Consider the following 22608-nt stretch of genomic DNA (forward strand, 5'->3'; position numbering starts at 1 on the left):
CACAGCTGTTCAAACAGAGCTTTTCTCAGCAGCGTGCAGTCAGTGAGTTTGACCAAAGCTTCCCGCTGCATCTGCGGGCTGGATCTGGTGGCTTGATGGGTTGGATCCAGCCCGCGGAGGGTATTTTGCCTAGGCCTGTTTTAGAAGCAAAAGCAGGGCCTATATAGGGCATTTAGAACACAATATGCTAAAGTACTGTACAAATCACATCCTTCTGGTGCACTTTGCTGGCAACATGTAGACCAACACTAGGACTAAATTCTGATTGGTCTATCCCAGCAATTCCCAACCACCAGGTCTCGGACCACTACTGGGCCGCAGAACTCTGGCTGCCAGCCTCTGGCAGTTCTTGGGGCTGGGGTACACCATTCCTGCCACAGCTGTTGGGAGAGATGTGTCCTGCCCCGCCTCTCAGCCTACCAGCACTGGCCAGGGGTGGCGTCTCTTTCCGGACCTGGAAGAGCGCTTTATTGTGTGTCAGGAGGGCTGCACGGAGCCTAACACGGCAGCCTTAGAACAGCCCTGACCCAGGGAGTACACGGCTACCTGAGGTAGGCGGGGCAGGCACTGAGGCTTTTGGGGGCAGGACCAGTGCTGGGGAGCTCTGGGAGGTGGGGGGCTCTAAGAGGTAGGGGGCTGACACTGGGGGGCTCTAGGATGTCTGGAGTGGGGAGTTGGCATTGGAGAGCTGTGAGGACGAGGCTGGCCTGGGAGGGACCATGGGGGGGTTCAGTGCTGGGGATTCTGGGGTCAGTGGCTGGCGCTGGGGGGTAGTGGAGGGGTGCAGGGCTCTAGGGCTGGCACTGGTGGTCAGGGCTTTTGGGGGACTGGCAACATTTTATCTGCATATTTGTCATGTGCTTAATGAATATGCCAATAAATTGGTGTCAGTTCCTCAAAAGTTTGTGAATGAATTTTCTGGTCCCCAGTATAAAAAAGGTTAGGAACCACTATAGCAACATCTGTATTTCTAAATAGAAATGTTTATACTACAGGTGCTTGCCTGAACAGAAGATGCATGTCATCAATGTCTCCCAACAAGTTACTAAAACCAAAGAGGTCTTAAAAATGCCTTAAGGGAAGAGAGATGGAAGAGACGTACAATAAGAATGAAAGAAGAGAATACTATTATATTCTTGGTTAATGCATACAAATGTGAGAGAAGGAAAATTCTGTGAAATCTGTCAAGAATGCCCATGGAATTTAGGAGCGTAGGTCCTATTAAATGTCTCAAACATTTGTCGGGGAGAATTTCAAAAGTAAGACCAATTAACTCACTTCCCGAAAAGGCAGAGAAGCTCTCTCACTGGAGAAGTGAATGCTAAATAAACAAAAAATGCTACTTTGAACTTGATTTTGTATTTGACAGGTTGCAATAAAATTGAAGGAAATATGAGATATGAATCTAACTTTGCTATCCTACCCAAAGGCTGATCTCCTAGTATTTGCCCTATTTTCTTGTTTTGAAGGGACACAATCGACTGGAAATCTAAGGGTTTTTTTAAAATCCTAATTTAAATAATTTCATATACTTTGCCCACCTTTGAATTTCCCTAACAATTTTTTATTTCATAATATTCCTTTATTAAAAATAAAAATACTTTATAAAGTGTTTTTCTCTACACTAAAAACAACAAAGATCTGGTGGCACCTTGTTTTTGCTAAAACAGACTATATGGCTACCTCTCTGAAACCCCTCTTCCCACTCTTGCTGTGTGGAAGACCCACACAAATAAGGAAACACTAACTCCAGTAAAGGAGATACTACCAATAAAAAGTGCTGCCAAGTGCACTAAGTAAACTCAGAAACAGAAAAAATACTTACTGCTAATGTTTCAACTACAGTAACTGATGATATTTTATCTCAATTGTTAAAGTACTTTCATGCAGAAGAATAATTTTTACATCACCAGAATCCCTTAACTCTGACATGCTAAACAAAGTTCACATCAGAAGTCTTTCTACAATAAAGCCACCAACATAATTTTGTTCCTACATGAAGCCATAATTGGATTAGAAGCTGCTATCGGTTGTCTTTTTGCTGGTCACTAATTAGGTGATAGTAAATATATTAATTCTATTAACATAATTTGAATGTGACCAGTGATGTTATCAAATTGCTCTTTTAAAAATTCACTGCTATGACAACTGCATTTGATAACCTTCAACATTTTCTCTTTAAATAAGCTCCAAACTAAGGATGTGAAAGGTTAACCAATTAACTGGTAAGCATCACCCTAAATAGGCAATGCTTACCAGTGGAGGTTGGAGCAGCTCCAGCCATCATGCAGAGGTTGGGAGCCGGCAGCCAGCCCAAATGCAGGGTTGGGGACAGGAGCCTGTGGGCTGCAGGCTGCTCCAGATGGACTGGAGCTGTCCCTATCCCACATCTCTCTTAATTTGTTTAAACCAGCTAAACATTAGGGAAACCTAATGTTTAAATTGGTTAACATTTGGTTAACTAGCTAAATATTAGGTTAACTGGGATTTTACATTCCCTACTCCAAACACTGTATTCACAGGACAACAATGCAGCTTCTCTTTTATAAAGGGATATCCAACATCTGACTCTCAAAGCTAGTCATTGTAGTTGCACTACTAACAATTTCTTCAGAAGCTTCAGGGGGTAGCCAAGTTATTCTGTACAGGATAAACTTAAAAGTTTCTCCAAACTCAAAACTCCGGTCATCCGAAGAAGTGGGCTATGCCCACGAAAGCTCGTGATACCATCTACATGTTTTGTTAATCTATAAAGTGCTACCAGACCATTTGTTGTTTTTAAATTTCTTCAGAGTAATTGATACAATCATCGAACTGACTTTTTTTTTCCACTCCACTCTACTCCACACTGACAACTGGACAAAAGTGACAAGTTAACAATGAAATGCAGAAACAATCTTGCACAAGCACTCCCATGAAGCCACTGTAGTAGGAGAGTTTCAATGTGAAAAACAAAGGACTCTTAAATGCAACGTTTTTCAAGAGTTACCTGTGCGGCATTTTTCTGGTTGACAAGTTGATCTCCTGCAATAAGAGAATCCCAATTCTGCTGGCGAATTAATTCCTTCACTTCCTCATTAGGAAGATCTATACGATAATTAAAATCACCACACCAAAATATATAATCATGGGAAAAGAGTAGTCTTCCCTAAAAGAAAATATACATGTTGAAATTTTAAAGAATCTTGCAGCAGAAATCTACATGTAGATGTGTTAGTTATGAGCCTTTTCTATCTTAAAAATCAATGTATTTTCTATCTGGCTGTGTGGCAGGGTGGATGAAATACACATTTATGGATTGTGATAATTTGAATGGAACCATATGTTAATCGGAGGCAATCTCGTGTGCAGAACATTAACAAGTAAAAAATATTTCATGAGATGACAGTCTCGCATTTAGGCAAGAGTCATATGAGCTGGATTCCAACAGAGTTTACGTTCTGCTCCAGTTTCAAAAGAAGCTGTAATGAGAAACCTGTCCTCTACCTCACAAAAGAGTTTTTAAGGAGAACAAAGAGCCACTTCCCTGGGACCATTTGGCATACTGAGATGATACACTGAGGAAAAGGCAGCTTTGCTGTTCAGGTTAAAATGTACACTTTTCAGTTATGAAAGATCTTTAGGTGAGAAACAATATTTGGAACAAAGCCCAGGCCCTAACTAGGTAGTCTCTTTTGTACCTCTCTTTTTCAGTTTTGATTTTTCCAATCTAGTACACTTCAATTTAAGACAACCTGAGGTAGGTCTTGAAAACTGACACTGGCGACAATAAATGTTTGAGCATCTTGCAGAAGCACTGAAATATAACCATCTCATATGACTGAAACATGACAAAGCAGAAGGGAAGGAACCCTCTCTTCAAACAATGCCACAGAAAACTAGCAAAGGTTAATTTGGGCTTGATATGAGTCCTAAGACAGTAGGTACAATATAAGTCTAAACTATAATTAGTGATCATGGCTTTTCTTTACACTAAGAATTAAACAAAATACTTTTCAAATTGTTCAAATTTGCAAATACAGGCAGTCCCTGGGTTACGTACAAGATAGGGACTGTAGGTTTGTTCTTAAGTTGAATCTGTATGTAAGTCGGAACTGGCATCCAGATTCAGCTGCTGCTGAAACTGATCAGTTTCAACAGCGGCTGAATCTGGATGCCAGTTCCGACTTACATACAGATTCAACTTAGGAACCCCAGGCGTCCCCAAGTCAGCTGCTGCTGAAAGTGATCAGCAGCTGATTCCAGGAAGCTCAGGGCAGAGCAACTCTGCCTCAGGCTTCCTGTAGTCAGCCGCTGGTCAGTTTCAGCAGCGGCTGACTTGGGGATGCCTGGGGCAGAGCAGCTCGGGTGCTGCTGGGTTGGTCCAGTAGCGCGGACACTCCTGGGCGCTACTGGACCAACCCAGCAGCACCCCAGCTGCTCTGCCCCAGGCGTCCTGATTCAGCCACTGCTAAAACTGATCAGCAGCGGCTGAATCAGGATTCCTGGGGCAGAGCAGCTGGGGTGCTGCCGGGTTGGTCCAGTAGCGCCAAGGAGCGGTGCTGCGGGACCAACCGGCAGCGCCCACCTGCTCTACCACAGGCCCCGGGCTTTGCTCCACGTCTCCCTGGTCTGCTGGGGGGGGGGGGGGCACTAGATGCGTCCCCCCCCCCCCAGCAGACCAGGGAGACGCGGAGCAAAGCGGCGGAGGACACGGGCCGGACCCGCGGCGCTTCCAGCTGATCTGCAGACCAGGGAGACGCTGAGCAAAGCAGCGGAGGACCCGGGTCCAGACCCGCGGCGCTTCCAGATCAGCGCCGCGGGTCTGGCCCGGGTCCTCCGCCGCTTTGCTCCGCATCTCCCTAGTCTGATGGCTCCCCCAGCAGACCAGGGAGACGGGGAGCAGCTTTTCTCGCCCCGGAGGAGGCGGGCGGTGGGACCAGACGTCCTGCCACTCCAGTCCTCCGGGGTGAGAAAATCCCTGTTCGTAACTGCGGATCCGACATAAGTCGGATCCGCGTAACTCAGGGACTGCCTGTATACACTTTGTGCTTAAAATTTCCATATACGCACAAGACAGAGTACACCATGTTTGTGAGTAATGCTCTGACTGTATCACACATGTTCAGCGTCCCTAATGGCCTTAAGGATTTAATTTTTCCTTTACTATGTAATTTGAACAGAATGCCTGCTTACCATTGGGAAACTGAGTTTTCGAGCTATTTCTATGAAGTCTTCATTTCTCTCTTTGACTTGCGATTGCCCTGCAGCAAAGTGACTGCAGACAAAGCAAAGACTGGACGTATGAAATAACATTCGAATTGCTACCGCACCTTTATTACCAGTAGCTCCTCCCATACCAGTCTTTACAGTATCAACAGCAACATCCCTAAAAAATAATTTAAATTTTTACTTAAATCAATGACAAAAAATTTAGCAGCCATAAGTGACATTCAAACAGAGCTCTAACAGTCATTGAATGAAACCACAGAAGTACAAAATAATGACAGTGCTGGATGTTTACATTGTTTCATCATCAGTAATGTGAACATCACATTGCAACACACACATCAACTGCTTTTGAGCAGACACGATACAGACATCTGGATGCTTTCCAAGTCTTACAAGCAAAGTACAAGATTTCCAAATCTAAGATTACAGCATTTAAGCAACTAATGTTGAACACAAAATGCAACATCTTTTCTTACATGCTGGTGTCAAGCCACACACACTTTGCACTCCACTTTTTTTTCAGCATAAAGCAATCTGGCAAGCATACCAGTTTTAGCATAGCTTTCTGTTCACTGACCTGATAAAAGGAGCATGCTGGGGTCTGATGAATACAAAGAGACAGACTCCCACCAACTGCTCGGAAGCTAGCAGCACATATTTGTTATCTCTTGAAATTGTCTTCTGCAGTTCAGCAGCCCACAGCTTCTGATTGGTTGTGCTACCAGTGTGATTAAAAAAAGGCAGTTTAAACAAGAAACCTTAATATCTACAGAGTGTTGCATTTAAATAAGCTTTCATACAATGTTCTTAAGGAAAACCAATAAAGAAGACAGGAGTGAGATATTCAGTGGTCTTGAAGGGCAGACAAGTGGGATCTTTATGTGGGATCTGAGAGGAAAATAATAAATGAATTTGAAGATGGATTAGACGTGGCTAGAGTGGATGACATTTGCAGCTACAAGGGCTTTCATAGTAGTCAGAGTGAAATCAACCGATTTTGCAGAAAGGAAAAAAAAAGCAAGGTTTTGTGCTGGTCTCCACAATGGGGGCCAGACTTATTAATTTGGAGAAGGTATAACAGTAGTCAGCATTACAATATGAAAAGTCAACATTCGCATGTTCACTCAGATTTCTCTAGTCCAAAGTATTAGATTTTTTCCCTTTTCTATGATAAAGAAGTAAAAGAAAATATAAAACCCCTTTCCCCAGGCAATAAATACTCTTATTACTCCAAATGTCATGAGAAGCAACATCATCTTCATTTCTTTGAAAAGATCCCTGGAAAGGATATGGAGAAAGACAGTAGCTTGGAGTAGAACTGAATTGCGTAGTCTCTTCACTGATCTCGCAGCAAGAAGAGTCCAAGACATGAAAGTATTTGAAAGGAGCTTTCTAGCTGCCTTTTTAATGGGATGGAAACTCTGTAAGTGGAATCTGGCTTTGGTAGCTAAAGGAAGTTGATTTTCCTCTAAAACAGCCAGGAAAAGCTCAAGGATTGGACAGCTGATTTAGTCTCACTAAAGTCCCTCTTCAGCAGGACAGCCACTAAGATGTTAGAAGGGCAGGTCTATTTGGAACTTCTTGGGAGAGACCAGAGGCTCTAGAGTCACTATGTACTAGTTACTGCCACTGATCAGTCTTGTATCAAAGAGAATAAAGGTACATTCTGGACCTGCATAATGATGGCACTTTTTATTTGTCAGCAACCAAATGGTACAAGAAAGGATCAAATCCCAGCCACAGAAATTGCACCGGGTAATCACTGCCTAACAATTTGCAACAGTGAGTGCAGAGCACTTGGTGCAATTCTGAACTCAGCTACACCAGTGTAAATGTAATGTCACTGCATTTACTTCAGTTGAGTTGCTTTCCCCCTCCAGGATCTGACTGGAAAAGTTTTTCCTTTATGCAACCAAAAGCCTCAGCTCATATTCAAGATGGAACATAAAATCAATGCTATAATAGCCGAATGAACAGAAGTAGGAATTATAATGCTCCTGGGAGAGATCATGCAGAATTCTTTTAAAGCCATATCCATTGTGGATGGTGAAAGCCCTCTTGCATGGGATCTTATATCAGATACCCATGTCTCATACAACCAACCCCCAGACTGCCTCAGTTCCTTCTGAATCGCAGAGTAGTGATGATACATAGAACTTCAAACTAGAGGGGAAGATGGGCAGGAATGCACAGAGGCTGCTCTCAAAAAATCAGCAGTTACTAGCAAGTAACTTTTTAAAAGATATATACTTACAAGCAGTGCTTTAAAAAAAAATGCTGGTAATCCAGGGGAAAAGTTGCTGAACTCTGACTGGAGGTGCCGGTACTGAGTACCAGGCAGTACCGTCACAAAAAAAGCACTGCTTATAAGCTTCTATGCATTCCCACCTGTGGGACAATAGCGTGTTGTGCACTCTCTGATGAATGGTGGGCAAGGAGTTTAATGAAATATGGACTGTAGCACCATATGTTGAAAGTCTAATCTGAACTGCAAGTTGCTGCTCTATCAACCTCCCAACCTCCAATCTTGGAATATGGCTAAAAAAGTCCCTGAAGTAGCAATGGCCACTGGAAATGAAACTTGAATCCTGCAGGCACTAGCAGTTTAATTATATTGTAAGAGAACTTATGCACTTCCTACTTCACTACTATAGTTTCTAGATTGAGGTAAATTTCCCCTTCAACTTTGTAGACTACTTTGTAGACTACTATGTACAGTAGACTGGCCATCAGAGTTCTTAATTTACTAGTTCTCCTTGCTGAGGTGATGGCAACAAATAAAAGCTGTCTTTAAGGGAAAAAAGGGTCTTTGGGAGTCTTGTTGGAACTAGTTTCTAGTCCTAGGAAGTAGAAAATTCCCTTGTAGAAGGAAAGGTAACTAACTACAGTAAAACTCCAATAGTCCGGCATCCAATTGTACGGCACTCCTGACAGTCCAGCACTAAAATGGCAAGAGCCTAGTGAGTGAGCTTCGGCAAAAAATGAGTTACAAGGCAACAGCGGCAGCAGCTGAACTGAGCAAAAAGGGTAAAAAAGGGTTAAAAAAACTAAAACATCACAGTATACTGTATATAGTATGTACAACAAAAAGGATTGAGAACACTTTATATACAGTGTGTATACACACACACACACACACACACATATATAACCAGTTTATAGTACCTCCTGATAATCCGGCATATCCGATAATCCGGCACCACCTAGTTCCCAAAGGTTCTGGATTATCGGAAGTCTACTATAGTTCCTTTAAGAATCCGACAGTTGTAAAATGAGAGAGACAGTTTTCCTTTTAACATGCTGGGAGCATGTGGCTATAGCTGTCTGATGGACTTTCAAGTAACAGGCAGAGTCCTTGAGACTTTAGATAAAGCAAGTAGCCTAGAATCACAGGTGGGAACTGGAAGATGGCCCTCAAAAAATACTGTCCCTTGATTCCCACCAGTTCAACTGCTGCAACACTTGCATCAAGGCAGTGAATCTCCTTTTCAGCCTCTCTCTATTTGGGGCATGGAGTGGAGTTCCCCAAAGCTGCAGAAGTCTAGCATGCAGGCAGTGATAAAAAATGATGTGTGTCGAAGCTATAAACCCAAGAATCTCAGAAAGAAGTAAATACTCTGCTCTGGAAGTCTTCATAGAATGACATGGTCCTGATGGATTATGAGGAATCTGTTTCCAGAAGGAATGTTCTAGCCTATGGTGAGGCCAACATTACACTGAGAAACATTATCCCTAGAGTGAGTCAAAGAGCAATTTCTTCCAGTTCACCTGAAGACCTAGAGAACAGAACAGGCTGCTGCTGCGAATGGTGGTAATGGCTACTATCAATCTCAGTTCTGACTTTGCTTATCAATCTATCATGCAACTTGCACAAACATTCAAGACAGGGAACATGCGTATATGATTCTGGGATTCAAGGTAGGCATAATGTGTACTTCTTGAAACTTTATCATCATCCATGCTGATGACTAGGGTGCCAGTGAGGGGGAGAACCCTAGAGAACTTGGAAAAATGTAATTCCCTACTACTCTATACTAGGAATAAAATCTAAACACAAACTAGGAATAATCCAGGACAAGACCAATAATCCCTTTTGCTCTCTGCAGTGGTGAAGAAACAGAAAGGCTGGAAAAGACTGCTTCCTTATATAAAATAGGTCAGCTGACATACATCTTTGCTTAGCGTTCTTGTACCCCTTCAGACAGTGCTTCCACATAGTTGCATTAGGAACGGACATCCCAGAAGTGGGAATGTACAAAGACTCTTAAAGAAGAATAATTTTTCTGAGATAAAGTTCCTAAACAGCACTACAGGAAGAAAATCTTAGGGCTGGTAAAGGTACAATTCTTAATACGTTCTTGCCTTGACTATTTGGTTCTGTGAAAATATATTGCACATGGCCCCAGTCGTCACTGCTTTTCAGTTTTTTCTGGAGAAGGTACATGCCTCTAGTACAGTGACAGTTAATGGAGTTAATTACAATTATTATAAAAATGCTATAATTTCCCTAAAATTTAATGTAATAGTTACTAAAACTGGAAACTTTACACTTGTATCAAATCAACTATATTTGAATATAAGGATATTACTTACCTTGCATTCACAATGTTTCCTGCGTTTAACTCTACCATTTCTTCAAATCCAATGGCAAATATGTCAATAGGTTTACTTCTTCGATCTGCATTTAAATATTTAAAAAAATGCTATTTGTTCCTCACAATTATCTTTATAACTAAGACCTTGTATACCAATTTTTATTTCCCATGATCAAAGGTTTCAAACCAACCAAGAGAATATGTATCCTACCTTGGAATTCCTGGATACCAGCTAACTTTGGTGCATCTAAAAGCCAGTCAGTGAGTGTCTGATTTTTAAAAGCAATGCTTCGAAATTGCTTCCCACCATTGACATTCCATGTTCCGACACATACTCGAATTTTTTTGGGCTTTGAGTACTTATAAAAGTTTTCACACATCCCCTTCAGTACTTTTACAGATGCTGTAAAAAAGGTTTAAAATGCATTATTTGGCATAAAACATTTTTCACAATATCCAACAGAACAAAATCCTAGATGACTTATTTCTCCTCTTAAACAAAATACAGCTAATAAATGCATGATCATGCAGAAAATTATCAGCTTTGAAAGACACTGCAGTGTTTTGAAAAAGTTATGCACTTTACAATGGAAAATAATAATGTTATTTGTCAGGGTGGGATGCTGACTGAAAAGAAAACTGGAAAAAATTGTATTGTTTTAGAGTTAAATTCTTAACTTTTCTAAGAAAGAAAATATATTAAGATAATTTTTTAAGAAGTTTCAGAAATATCACTGTTGCACTGTCTCTAATCTGTGAATGATTTGTCAGTGAAAGCCACCATTTTTAATGATTCATCCCTACATGAAGTCTTATCTATGTTGATTAATAAGTGAAATTCCGTTCCTATTTAAAATGGGCACAAAATAAGTTTTTCGGGTTTGTTAATTTTAGTCCTGGAGGAATTCTGCAATAGTTGCATTTGGAGCCATAGTAAAATTGCAGAATTCCCCCAGGACTGTAATTTGTATCACTTAAAACTAACCTGATTAAATGTGATGAATTTAAATAAACAAATCTACACAAATAGTACACCTTATCAATCATTCTAATGGATTTATTTTGGTTAGACCCTTGTAAATTAATTATACTAATTTACGGTAATAGAAATGTACAAATCTGGGTTTTTTTGGTCAAATGGGAGATGAACATCCAAAGTCCAACTCAGTATCAGAGGATAAAAGATTCACCAATGAGTAGTGCACTAGCCTAGAACTTGGAACACTTGGATTTCATTTCTTGCTCCATAAGATACACTCTGTGCTTCAGTTTCCCATGTGTGAAATGTGCAAAAGCACAAGGTGTTGTGAGGATAAAAACATTAAAGATTGTGAGTGTGTTATTTGAAGGACCAAGTGCCAGTTCTCAAAGTCCCCGGGCCTCACTTAACACTGACAAATGCATAGCTGGAAACCAGTCTTGCTTACTGATGGGTTGGTATAGTTAAAATAGATATCAGTATTAAAGGAATGTGTATGGAATGTTGTAGGATGATGCATGTATTATCCTACTTATAATATTTGTAACCCATGGCATAAAATTATATTGAGTATTTGCCTCGTAAACCTTCTTAATCGCATACCTCAAACAAGAAAAGCAGCATTAATTAAAGTGTTCCTCCTGCACACAAAATGGCTCATTAAAGGCAAATGAGACCCCGTGATTGCATTCCTCCCTCCCTCCAGGAGGGGGAGACCTGCACATGAACTTGTCCCATCAGGTTAGATTCTGGAGGTGAAGGGAACAAAGATTCCTGAGCAAGTAGAAACTGAGGGGAAAAGATTCCTAAACATAACCAGGTGCTCCCCATTATGCTTGTCATGGGTCAACCCTAAAGGACAGATGGAGCTGCTTATTACAGAAACTCATATTACCTTTTAAAATCTAGGCCTGTAACTCACCTGAGTGTGTGTGTTTCTTGTTTTAATCTTGTAAAAAGTTATTTCTTAATTAGTAAATCTTTAGTTCATTTATAATAGGACTAGCTATAGGCATTGTGTTTGGTTAGAGAACTTCGTATAAATGACTTGGGGTCCTTTGGGATTGGGAGCAATCAGAACATTATTGTAACTTCTGGTGTAAATCAACCATGTATCACATAGTCCAGCTTGTCTGGGTGGCAAGATGTGCTTAAATGCCCATGGGATCTATCCATATCTTCATGGTAAAACTATTTAGGAGTTCACACTTGTTACTGGATGGGGGAATTGAATTAGAGAGAGTTCAGCTAAATTAGGGCATCTAACTGGCTTTGACAGTCTCTGAGGTTGGCACTAATGGTCATGAGCCACTCTCAACAACATGACAGTAAGATGCTCTGATACCACAGTATTGGGGGACTACATATCTCAGATATAACAGTAATGTGACAGCTTCCTATTAGATGTTTTGTTATATACGAAGACACTCTTTTAGAGTGACCTGTAACTCTCCCTCATTAGATTAAAGATGCAAATTGTTTATATTAACATTGCAGTTTTCCTTTAACCACAGTGAGAAAAAAAATGCAGTTGGCTATTATGTGCATTTTGTTTTATCAACTAACAGTTTACATATTTGTAATAGCATCATTCTGCTGCACTTGTGCTATCAAAATTACAAAAAGTAAAAATAACTGAATTGTATTTTTCCCTTAGAACTTGTCTTCATTATATGGTGGATAACACTACAGTGATTAATCCACCAGCAGTTGATTTATCACGTCTGCTTAGACTCAATGAATTGTTCTCCGAGCACCCTCCCATCAACTCCGGCACTCCACCAGGATGAGAAGAGTAGCTGGAGTCAACGGGAGATCAGACCCTGTTGACCTTACTGCATAGAAGATACCATGGAAAATATGTCAACTTCAGCTATGCTATTCATGTAGATTCTGTTCATGGCAGTTTGGAAAAAAGTATTTTTTTAAGCTACCATCTTTCTTCCAGAATCTCAGCCTTCTGAATGGAGGGGGGCAGGAGGAGGAATCTCAATAAATTTCTAAGCCCTTATGGTTCAGAAGAAAATCTTCAGAATATTAATTGCATGTAAGCCAATATAGCTTATTGGAGTTTTATTTCATTGTTGATTAAAATATTAAAAAGGAGAGGGATGACCACCATTATGTAAGATATGCCCAATGTAATGACATCTCCTTTGGTACTTGGGAGGATACCACTGATTTCCTTCCCCCACTCTGCACTATTGGGGCCAACAAACCAGAGGAAGGAATGGAGCATAAGATATCTTAACCCACCAAGGAGGAGTCAAACCTGGAGCCTCAGGGAACATCCACACCCCACCAAGGAAAGCTATGTCAAGGAGCCCAACAGATGCCAGATAAGCATCCAAGTCCCACTGAGGGGGAGCCAAGCAAAGAATGTGAGCCTCTCTAAAAGAAAACCAATCCCAAGAAGCCTAGCAGAGACATAGGAATATCAAAACCCCAAAGAAGGTAAGACAACCAAAAGAAACCATCAATGTATGCACAGTCATATTCTGAACAGCTGCACAATCTATTACAAGTGGTAACAAGGGGCCATATTTTGAAGAAGTACCACAATTCTCTCTCTCATCTATTCAATTCAATTTTGCATCCTTATTCATAGCAGCTATTTTAGATTTAAAAAGCAGTACTCTAACACCATGTAGCTTTTTAGAAGTGTGACAAAATTAAATATTTGATCATTTAGCCCTTGATTTTACAAGCAGCACTTTTCAGTGCATCTTCCTACAGGACTGGTGTTTAACTTTTCAAGAGATTGCCAGCAGTATGCTTAATACAGGAATCAACTCAATGTTTTAAACCAGAAAAATCTGTAAACCACACGACTGTCATCCTAAATTAAATACACAAAAATAAATTTAAAAAGTAAGATGTTGCCTCTAATTCCCAAAACATAGAACGAACCCACTTTCTTTCATAGCTCCCTATCTCCTTTAATTTTTTTCCTTTAAACAAATCTATCTTTATTCCATTGCTCTACAAACCCAGCAGCTACCACTTTTCAAATTCATATTCTTTCTCCCTCTCTGCCTTCCCATATATATATATATATATATGAATGAGAGAGAGATATTCAGACTATTTTTTACAAAAACTTTTGGAAATATATTTCAAATATCTTGCTAAACAGTAAATCATTGTGTATGTTTATTTTTGATATGCTTGTCTAGGATTAGATACAAGACTAGAGATGAACTGTTAAGTCAATAGTTTAAAGAGTAATTGACATTTATGTCACCCCTACAAAATTAGGGAAGTCAAACTGCTGTAGTTCAAAGGGATAGGATCCCAAATGCAAAAGCCAACATTTAATGTAATAAAAATATTTAAAATGCTTTTAAAACAGCAAAATGATAGCCTGCCAATTAATTTGAATAATACATTACCAATGACTCCTTAGACTTCATATTTTAAAAAGTCAGTGAAGTTGACTTAAAGCTCTTAATGCCTGATACAGACATATTGAATAAAAAGTTAAGTAGCTGCAATGAGCATTAATAAAAAAGCCTCTCAAAGCTAACAGGAAGTCCTGGGGGGAAACCTATATGTATAAAGTTCTAAATGTAAAATACCCACTTAACTACAGTTACCAGCAAAAGGGTTTCAACATATAAGTTTTGTTTAAATAATCTGATCTAGCGAGCAATAAATTCTTAAATTCTCTGGAACCTGGGTTCCTTCCAAAAATCTTATCCCTATAACCTTCGCTGATTTTAAACCTCAGTCAACAGCCATCATTCTGTAGACAAAGTGTTGACTGGGATGCCTTGCAGAATCTGTTGAGATGGCTGTGTGAAGCAAACCAAAAACATCTGATATTCAAATTACAAAATATAAAAAAACAGTTTTGAGTCAAACCAAATTTTCACATGGACAAAACTGAAAAAGCATATTTTTAAAACCTTGATTTAAAAAAATAAAATTAAAGAAATGTTTTTAAAAACTCATTTTGAAGAAAAAACTGAAATATATCAACAAGTGAAAAACACTTTTAGTTTTTAGAAAAAATGTTTCGTTCCTCTTCTCCAACCAAAACAATTTGACAAAAACATAATGTTTTGGTATCACCCAATCTTCATTTCTTCAGGAAAAATATTTGATAAAAAAAATCTCCCTGCTCTATCAATCTCTTCAAAGGAACCAAATGGTCTCTGCAATAGACTTTCCAATTGATTAAGTCTACAGGCTCTCCTCACCCAGGGACTAAGTGTATGTGGAGCTGAATGCTCCACTGAAACCACTGACTTCAAACACTGTTGGATCACAACCAGTAAAATTAAGGCTCAGAAACAGTACAAACTTTTGTTGGACATTCTAAAAGTTAACATCTCTGCAGGAAAGTAATCGGTTTAAAAGAAGAGCTTCTGGAAGAGGGAGGCTAGGTCTACCCTACACTTATTTTTCTGAAAAAGGTATGCAAATTGCGCTCCATAATTTGCGTACCTTTTTCTAATTGTTTTTTCGGAAGAGGCTTTTCCAAAATTTGGCCCATCTACACTGGGCCAAAGTTCGGAAAAACTTCCTCTTTCAGAAGAGTCTTTCTTCCTCATGAAACGAGATTTACAGGGCTTCCGAAAGAGCGGTCTGCTCTTCCGCAAAAAATGTTGGAAGAGCGGATGTGTTGCTTGGACATGTCAGAGTTTTTCCGGGATACCACCGGTATCCCGGAAAAACTCTGTACTGTAGACATAGCCAGAGATAGTGCATTGCACAAGAGGCAGAAAGCAAGTGCTCTAAATTGTCCCATAATAGATACACAACAGATTAATAAAAGCATAACTTTATTAACTTTATAATGCTTGCACAACACCAGGAAGTGGCTTTTAGATAAAAATGAGAAAGTCATATAGTGGCTACTGCTATCTCGAACTAGCCACACATACTTGGCCATACAGCCACACGTGGCTAATGGCTAGTGAGTTGGACACAACGGCACTAGGGAATACAGAGTACTAACACAAACATTAAGGGTATGTCTACACTGTAGTAAAATATGCATAGCTGGCCTGTGTCAGGCTAAAAGGGTGCCATGAAAACGCCTGTTCTCACTTTCAGGTGACATTGCAAATAAAAAACAGGTAGGGTTTTCTCCCATAGATGCAAAAAAACCATTTCTCTAAAAGCCAAGGGTAGGGAACCTTTTTTGGATCAGGGGCTGCACAGAAAAATCAGTTGGGGGCTGCAGGGAGGCAATAGGAGACTCCCCAATGCTAAGGGAGGCCCTAAACCTCGGGGACTAGATCCAGGCAACCCAGGGGCCACATCCAGCTCACGGGCCTTAAGTTCCCCACCCCTGCTCTAAGCAACTGGCTGAATTGAAAAATACCTTTTTCTTTAGGTTTTACTGTATATTTTTATTGCAAATATTTGCAAAGTGAACACTGTACACTTTATATTCTGTGCTGTAACTGAAATCTACATCTGAAAATGTAGAATATCAAATTTTTTTTAATACATTTCAATTAAGAGTCTACTTTTAAACAAGGTGATTAAAAATTAGAAAAATCATGAAAAATTGAATTAATCTCATGATTTAATAGGAATTAATCAATAGCTCCGCCTCACAACATTTTGAATTTAGCTAATTGTGTGCAAGAATACAGAACAAGTAAGAAGATATCCTACAGTCAAAGTACTTAAAACTGTGACTGTTCTAAAGACACTCCTATTATATATTACTTATTATCCTAGATGAAATACTGATTTTGACTAAAAAACAAAAATTCCCTTTGCATCTTGAAAAATATCCATTACATTTGTCATCACACTTCCACACATATTTATTTCCCTTTTTTCCATCAACTTTCCCCATATTTTACAAAACTGTTCCAATCTTTGTGGTACATAAGTGCAGAGTCCAAAAAATCTGAAGGCAAAGCAAATTCGGTTTCTTGATTACATCACATAAAGAATGAATGAATTCTTAAGCAGAAACCCAAGAAAAAGCTAGGGAAGAACAATTGCTCAGATGTTTCTGGCTTAATTTACTACCCCTTACCTGATTGCAATGACTGCTCTGAAACTATGGATGCAGCAAGAAAAAAAACAAGAAGAAATTAGAAACAACAGTTATGCTTCAAAAACTGTAGTGTTCTGAGATAATATGCACTGAAATAAAATGTTTGTAATAATGTTTGGCTTTATCAAGCACATCTGTATGTGCTACAAAATCCTGACGCTTGCCTCCAGATGTTTAAAAAGCTTCACAGTGGTCATTAACTAACGGTCCTATTCCAAGTAAACCCTTTACATTTAAAACAATTTGCATGATAGCCACGTAACCCTATTGTTAATATGTTACACCTTCATAGATATGTTCCGTGAGCTAACATCATCTGTGTGCACTGAACAGCCAGCTTGTATTCTGTAGCACGATTAAGAAAAAAGCAGAATCAATACCCTTTCAGAGTGACACTGCATCACTCTATTAGACTCATCTAATAGTCTTTAGCTGCACAAAAGGTTGAAATGACACGGAGCCTTGTTGTGTCAACTGGAGCAAAAAAGAGGGGGTGAGGGGCGAAGACTTTCAAGACTTCAAGCAGTAAACTGATCATCCAGAGTTATAAATTTAATTTTCCCCTCATGGATGTATTACATTTAATTGTTTAACGAACTGCCTTGAAAAACTAACATTACAATAAACACTAATATCTAGAAATAAAACTTTACTATAAAAAGAGGTGCATTCCAAAGAGTTTAACAAAAATTATTGGGAGTATATGTTCATCCCAAGATTTTCCTTCACTCTGAATATGATATGACAGATGTAAACTCAAGGTAACATCCAGCTCCCAAACAAAAAAAGTAGAAAGTTTTAATAAACTTGGAATTTTGAGTTCTCAGATTGGATAAGTATGTATTTGGGTTTTTAACTGCTATAAACCAAAGTTAGAGAAAAATAGCATCCATAACCAAAAGTACTGGACTTGATTCGTCAGACTAGTTATTTTCTAAATATGTAGTTTACAAATACTTATCCCTGTTCTACAATTAGCCACACCATATAAACAGCACAGAAACCCTCATTGCATGTTAGCTTAGCAATATTAGTAAAGTATAGGAATCTATATTTTTAATAAGCAGATCATCTGACTTTTTTACTTTTAAATAGTGCTTGGAAACTGAATGTACTAATTTTATTAGCACCAAGAGTTATTATATAGAGTAAAATTCTGAAATGCACGTACCACGTAAACTGCTGGTGGTTAAGAGAGCTCGGGCTTTATCTGCTAAATCACTATTTAGGGTATTCCCCAACAACAAAACATCAATGGCCTCCTGCTTGGAGCTATCAAAAAAGTTATTCTGAATTGTTCTGGTCACAGAGCGAGCACCATCCTTCAGCTTTCCAGCCTGGTAGGGAGGAATATTGTAAAATATTTTACATTGGAAAAACTACATAAAACACTGGCAACATTCACATATTATTTGAAATTTCATTTTCCAATATTTATAATCTCTCAGTGAGTTGATTTACTTTAAAAGATAAAATAACTATCTTCAGGGTTTACTGTAAAACGTCTGCATTATGTTTTTTGCTTCTGCAAAAGTCACATAACAATGCTGAGATATCAAGGCACATTTAGAAAACAAATTATTCCACTAAAAGAGGGGAGAGGAACATAAAATGTATCCAAGTTCTTGATCTTAAAAAAATCCACACAGTGCAATGTTAGACCATACTATGGAATTTAGGACTTTTCCTCAAATAGTGGGAGATGAACAAGCACATGAAACCAAAACACATGAAATATCTATGTCTTAAAAGGAATAACTTGAACTATTAGGTTGTGTAATTGCAGCACAGACTTTTGGGTGTAGGCTGGAGCCTGAGCCTGAACATCTATATCACAATTAAACAGCCCAATAGCTCAAGCACAAGTCAGCTAATATGGGAGGATGATAGAGTCATATCTTGCATGCCTGACATTTCATTCAGTGGTATATGAATAGTCGGTACTTCATGTAGAATATACCTCTTCGTGGATGTTGCATGGGATTATATACTCTGCAAAAAACGGTAAATTTGTGGCTTGAATTGTTTGTAAAGGACACTTCAGTGCTCACTATAAGTTAAAAACAAAGCTTTATGAAAGCTCAAAATCATCCCACTATTTAGGTCTGAGAAGCGTAATACAGAACAGCAAAAGATGTTTTTCTGTTGTCAAGGTTCGAAGGAACTTAACTGCATCATGTTTAAAAAAAAATGAAGTATTCTTGTGATAAAGTTGTTTCACTGTTTTACCACAATTGTTGTTTTTAAGAGGCAGTTTCCTTTCTATCAGACAATATACAGAATGTATGACATGATCTAAAAAAAGCCACACTCACCATTCACATTTCAGGCAATTAATTGACAGAACCCAGAGAAAGCAAAAGAAAGAGTAGTTAAGGTGTTAGATGTAAATGAATATAATAGTCCTTGAATCTAGAGTCTTTGATAAATAATTATACTGTATATTTATACATTTCAATTTAAAGATAGAATCTTTTCATATCTTAAATACGTTTTAACTTTTAAGCTCTCTTGGACCTTGAAGAATCCAATTACATATAAGTGACAACTATATGGATTTCAAACAAGCTTTGAGAAATTATGATAGAAACCTACCAGAAATATTTTTAGATATATTAACAACCCCAATGGAGCAGGTGATAATTCACTAGGGATCTAGATGTGCTACCAAAAATAATGTCATATATCGCAGGACTTGAGTATTACTGTTTCTTTTAGACTAGATGGACCTTTTCCTGGCAGAATGAGCTGTAGCTCGTTAAAGAGTACTTTTGTACTAGCAAGAAGGTTAACAGCTGTACAAGGAATATTTATAACTTGCAGACAAGCACAAGATATAGTGTGCCTATACAGAAACCAGCAAAGTGAATGAAATAATCAAAAAGCACGACAGTGAAGCATCATGTAATTAAATAAATAAGGACTAAGAAGAAAAGTCAGTAAACAGGGAGAAACCCTTATATTTCCAGAGTCTGGGTCACATTGCTAGCACAGCAAATAGAATTAAAAATACCTGGACAAATTCTACTTTCAGAGGAACACAAACAATTCTCAGGTCAATGGGACATGCATGTACCAATCTAAATGCAGAATCTGACCTATTATTTAACTAATGTTTATGGAACCTATTGCCATGTCAGCTACAAGTGTACAGGATTTCTGACAGTATATTTTGAGGTAAAGTAGAAAAACAAAATTGTTAATAAAATCTAAATATTAATGATACAAAGAAAGAGGGATATGGAGATTTGAGAGATTGAAAAGTGATTTTGTACATGAATTGCATTAGAATGAAAAGACACAATGGAGGAATTGAGAGGGGTTTAGCTTACTGGTGCAACATTTAGTGTATACCACCTGATAAGAAATAAGAAACTTTATGAAAATAAGAATATATATTTGTAAAAAGAAGAAAATAGCATTAGGTGATTTGAACAATTTAAGTATTAACTGAGACAAAATAGGCTGAAGAAATAAAATGGACAATAAGCATGGAAAAGCACAGAATTGCCTATCACAAGAAAAAACAGCTCCTTTTCTAATTTCTTTAGGTTGTTTCTTTTTTCCTCCCAATAACCAGACAACTAGAAAGGTACCGCTGAAGGATGACACAAACTATGATCTAGCCCAGTGGTCACCAGCCAGGATCTACTGGTAGATCTTGGAGCCTCTGACACTGGAAGCCTCTGGGAGGCTATCAACTGTTGGTACTTCAGCTGCTCCTTGCCCCACTGCCCTGCTGCTCCTGCCAGAAGCCTCCTGCTTGTTGTGCAGGGTCAGGGAGACAAAGGCAGGGGGGCACTTATGTCACTCTGTCCTCCTCTCCTGTACCCTAGCTTCACAGACTACAGAGGGTGGGGCCTCAGAGAAGGGGCGGGGCAAGGTATTTTGGTTTGAGGTAGATCCTGGACTAATTTAAAAAGTGATCTTGTGCTTAAAAAGGTTGGAGACCACTGATCTAATCAAATTAACATGGCAAACGGAAGAGGTAAAACAAAACCAATCAGAATAAACACAAGAATGATTTCTTTTATAATATGCTCAAATGGAAAATTTATATGCTAGATTAAAATTAATGCAACTGAGAAAAGGGCCAGAGAGAAACCAGCTATGCAAAAAAACTAGTATGGATTGAACATACGTCTTCTGACACTGCAATGTGAACTGAGTAAGGGTTCTTCTCTGACCCTCGCCACTCGCTAAAGAAGGTAGTAATCAGGAATACAGAGTAAAATTCAAACTGGGAAAATATGTTATTGAAACACTGTTAGGTAGGACTTTTTAAAATTGTAATTCAATTTTATCATTTATTTATTACACCATTACTTTCTACAAAAATACATTTGATGAAGGAAGTACCTTGCGGTAGTTACATTTATGGTAAAATGAACACACTTTGAATTCTGCTAAATGTTTATTATTAAAGAGAGCTTTTACCTTAGCCTTTCCTTCAAGAGCTCCAGTTCCTGCATATATTTTACTGACCGAGTCACCATTCACAGACCACATAGACCGGAAAACTTCCTGGAAACGAGTAACCAACTGAGGCTTCTCAGCTAAACCTAAAACCTCCAGTTGCTTTGTTAGCATCTGAAACAGTTCAAAAGAACATTTACACAAAGGCTCATGAAGTGAATGCATTAAAATATATGCTGTCAAATTCTCCTTGCCAAAAAAAAAGCATTTACTTTAACTCTGCATTATGGAAAAAATGACACTGTCACATTAACAAACTCTCTCTCACTCAGCACCATAACATACATTAAAAAAAACCCCAATAAAAGCTTCTGCTAAAGTCAAACCAGACATTGCTAGGGAGATATAGGTATATCTGAGATACAGGCTAGATTCAGTGTTTTAATCTAAAAATGCTATTTTTTATTTCCGGGTCTTTAATTCTGCATTAGTATCCAAACAAAGTTTGCTTTACATTGTTCCGATCAGAATCTCAGTTAAGTCTCTCCAGGCATCCCATTTTTGGCTGGAACACCCAGTCAAAAAGGGACCCTAGCAGCTCAGGTCAGCACCACTGACCAAGCTGTTAAAAATCCAGTCAGTGAAGCAATGGAGCTAAGGCAGTTTCCACAGAGCTCCTGGAAGTGCAGGAGCAGCCAGGAAGACTCCATATGTTGCCACAGCCAACTGGGAGATGAGTAATGTGCTGCCTGGATGGAGCATGCACCCTCACCCTTATTCCCTGCTCCGCACCTCCTCCCACACCTCAACCCCCTGCTCCAGCCCAGAGTCCTCTCACGTCCTGAACCTCTAATTTCTGTATCCAACACAGAACCTGTACCCCCAGGCAGAGCTTGCACCGCCCATGTACCCAAATCCCTTGCCCCAGAGCAGTAAAAGTGAGTGAGGCTGGAGGACAGCAAGCCAACAGAGAGAGGGGGACTGGAGAGAGTAGGGCAGAGTCTCGGTGAAGGTGTGGAGCAAGGGTGTTTGGTTTTGTGTGACTCAAAAATTGGCAACCCTAGTCTCAGAGTATCACTGACCTTTTCTACCAGAGAGCAATGGATGCTAAAAGGAGTAAAACAGCAATGCCTTTGTGGTTCACTTTATCTTCCCTCAAATTTCAAGTGCTAAGAGTCAAAACACAAATTTCATTCATTCTTATAGTCACTATAAGGAGGATATTAATTTGAGTAAGTGTTGTAATTTACAGCTACACTAGTTTAAATCCAGAGGTGTCAGACATATATGTGCCAAAGGCAGATCTTCCTCCTAGGATATTTTCTTCCAGATAGCCTTTTCAAATGTACCTACTTGCCAGGTATAGCTGCAAAGGTCAGGGA

At 39.1% G+C, this 22608-nt stretch overlaps 1 protein-coding gene across 13 annotated transcripts in view; it reads right to left on the reverse strand.

Moving 5' to 3' along the window:
• SYNJ1 (synaptojanin 1) overlaps window positions 1-22608 on the reverse strand; it is a 98613-nt gene that overhangs the window by 46112 nt on the left and 29893 nt on the right. For 9 of the 13 annotated variants that reach the window (XM_075910830.2, XM_075910822.2, XM_075910827.2 and 6 more), the window contains exons 11-18: window positions 21248-21400; window positions 17982-18147; window positions 16790-16813; window positions 10018-10209; window positions 9805-9889; window positions 5789-5929; window positions 5176-5368; window positions 2990-3148 (exon numbers count right to left, since the gene is read on the reverse strand). In XM_075910830.2, coding sequence (XP_075766945.2) covers window positions 2990-3148; window positions 5176-5368; window positions 5789-5929; window positions 9805-9889; window positions 10018-10209; window positions 16790-16813; window positions 17982-18147; window positions 21248-21400 — 1113 coding nt within the window. The remainder of the gene's footprint in view (window positions 1-2989; window positions 3149-5175; window positions 5369-5788; window positions 5930-9804; window positions 9890-10017; window positions 10210-16789; window positions 16814-17981; window positions 18148-21247; window positions 21401-22608) is intronic. The other 4 variants (XM_075910838.2, XM_075910881.2, XM_075910819.2 and 1 more) reach the window with 1 other exon arrangement.

The sequence above is a fragment of the Pelodiscus sinensis genome, chromosome 1, assembly GCF_052426305.1.
Source record: "Pelodiscus sinensis isolate ZL-2025 chromosome 1, ASM5242630v1, whole genome shotgun sequence".
NCBI classification, from domain to species: Eukaryota; Metazoa; Chordata; order Testudines; family Trionychidae; genus Pelodiscus; species Pelodiscus sinensis.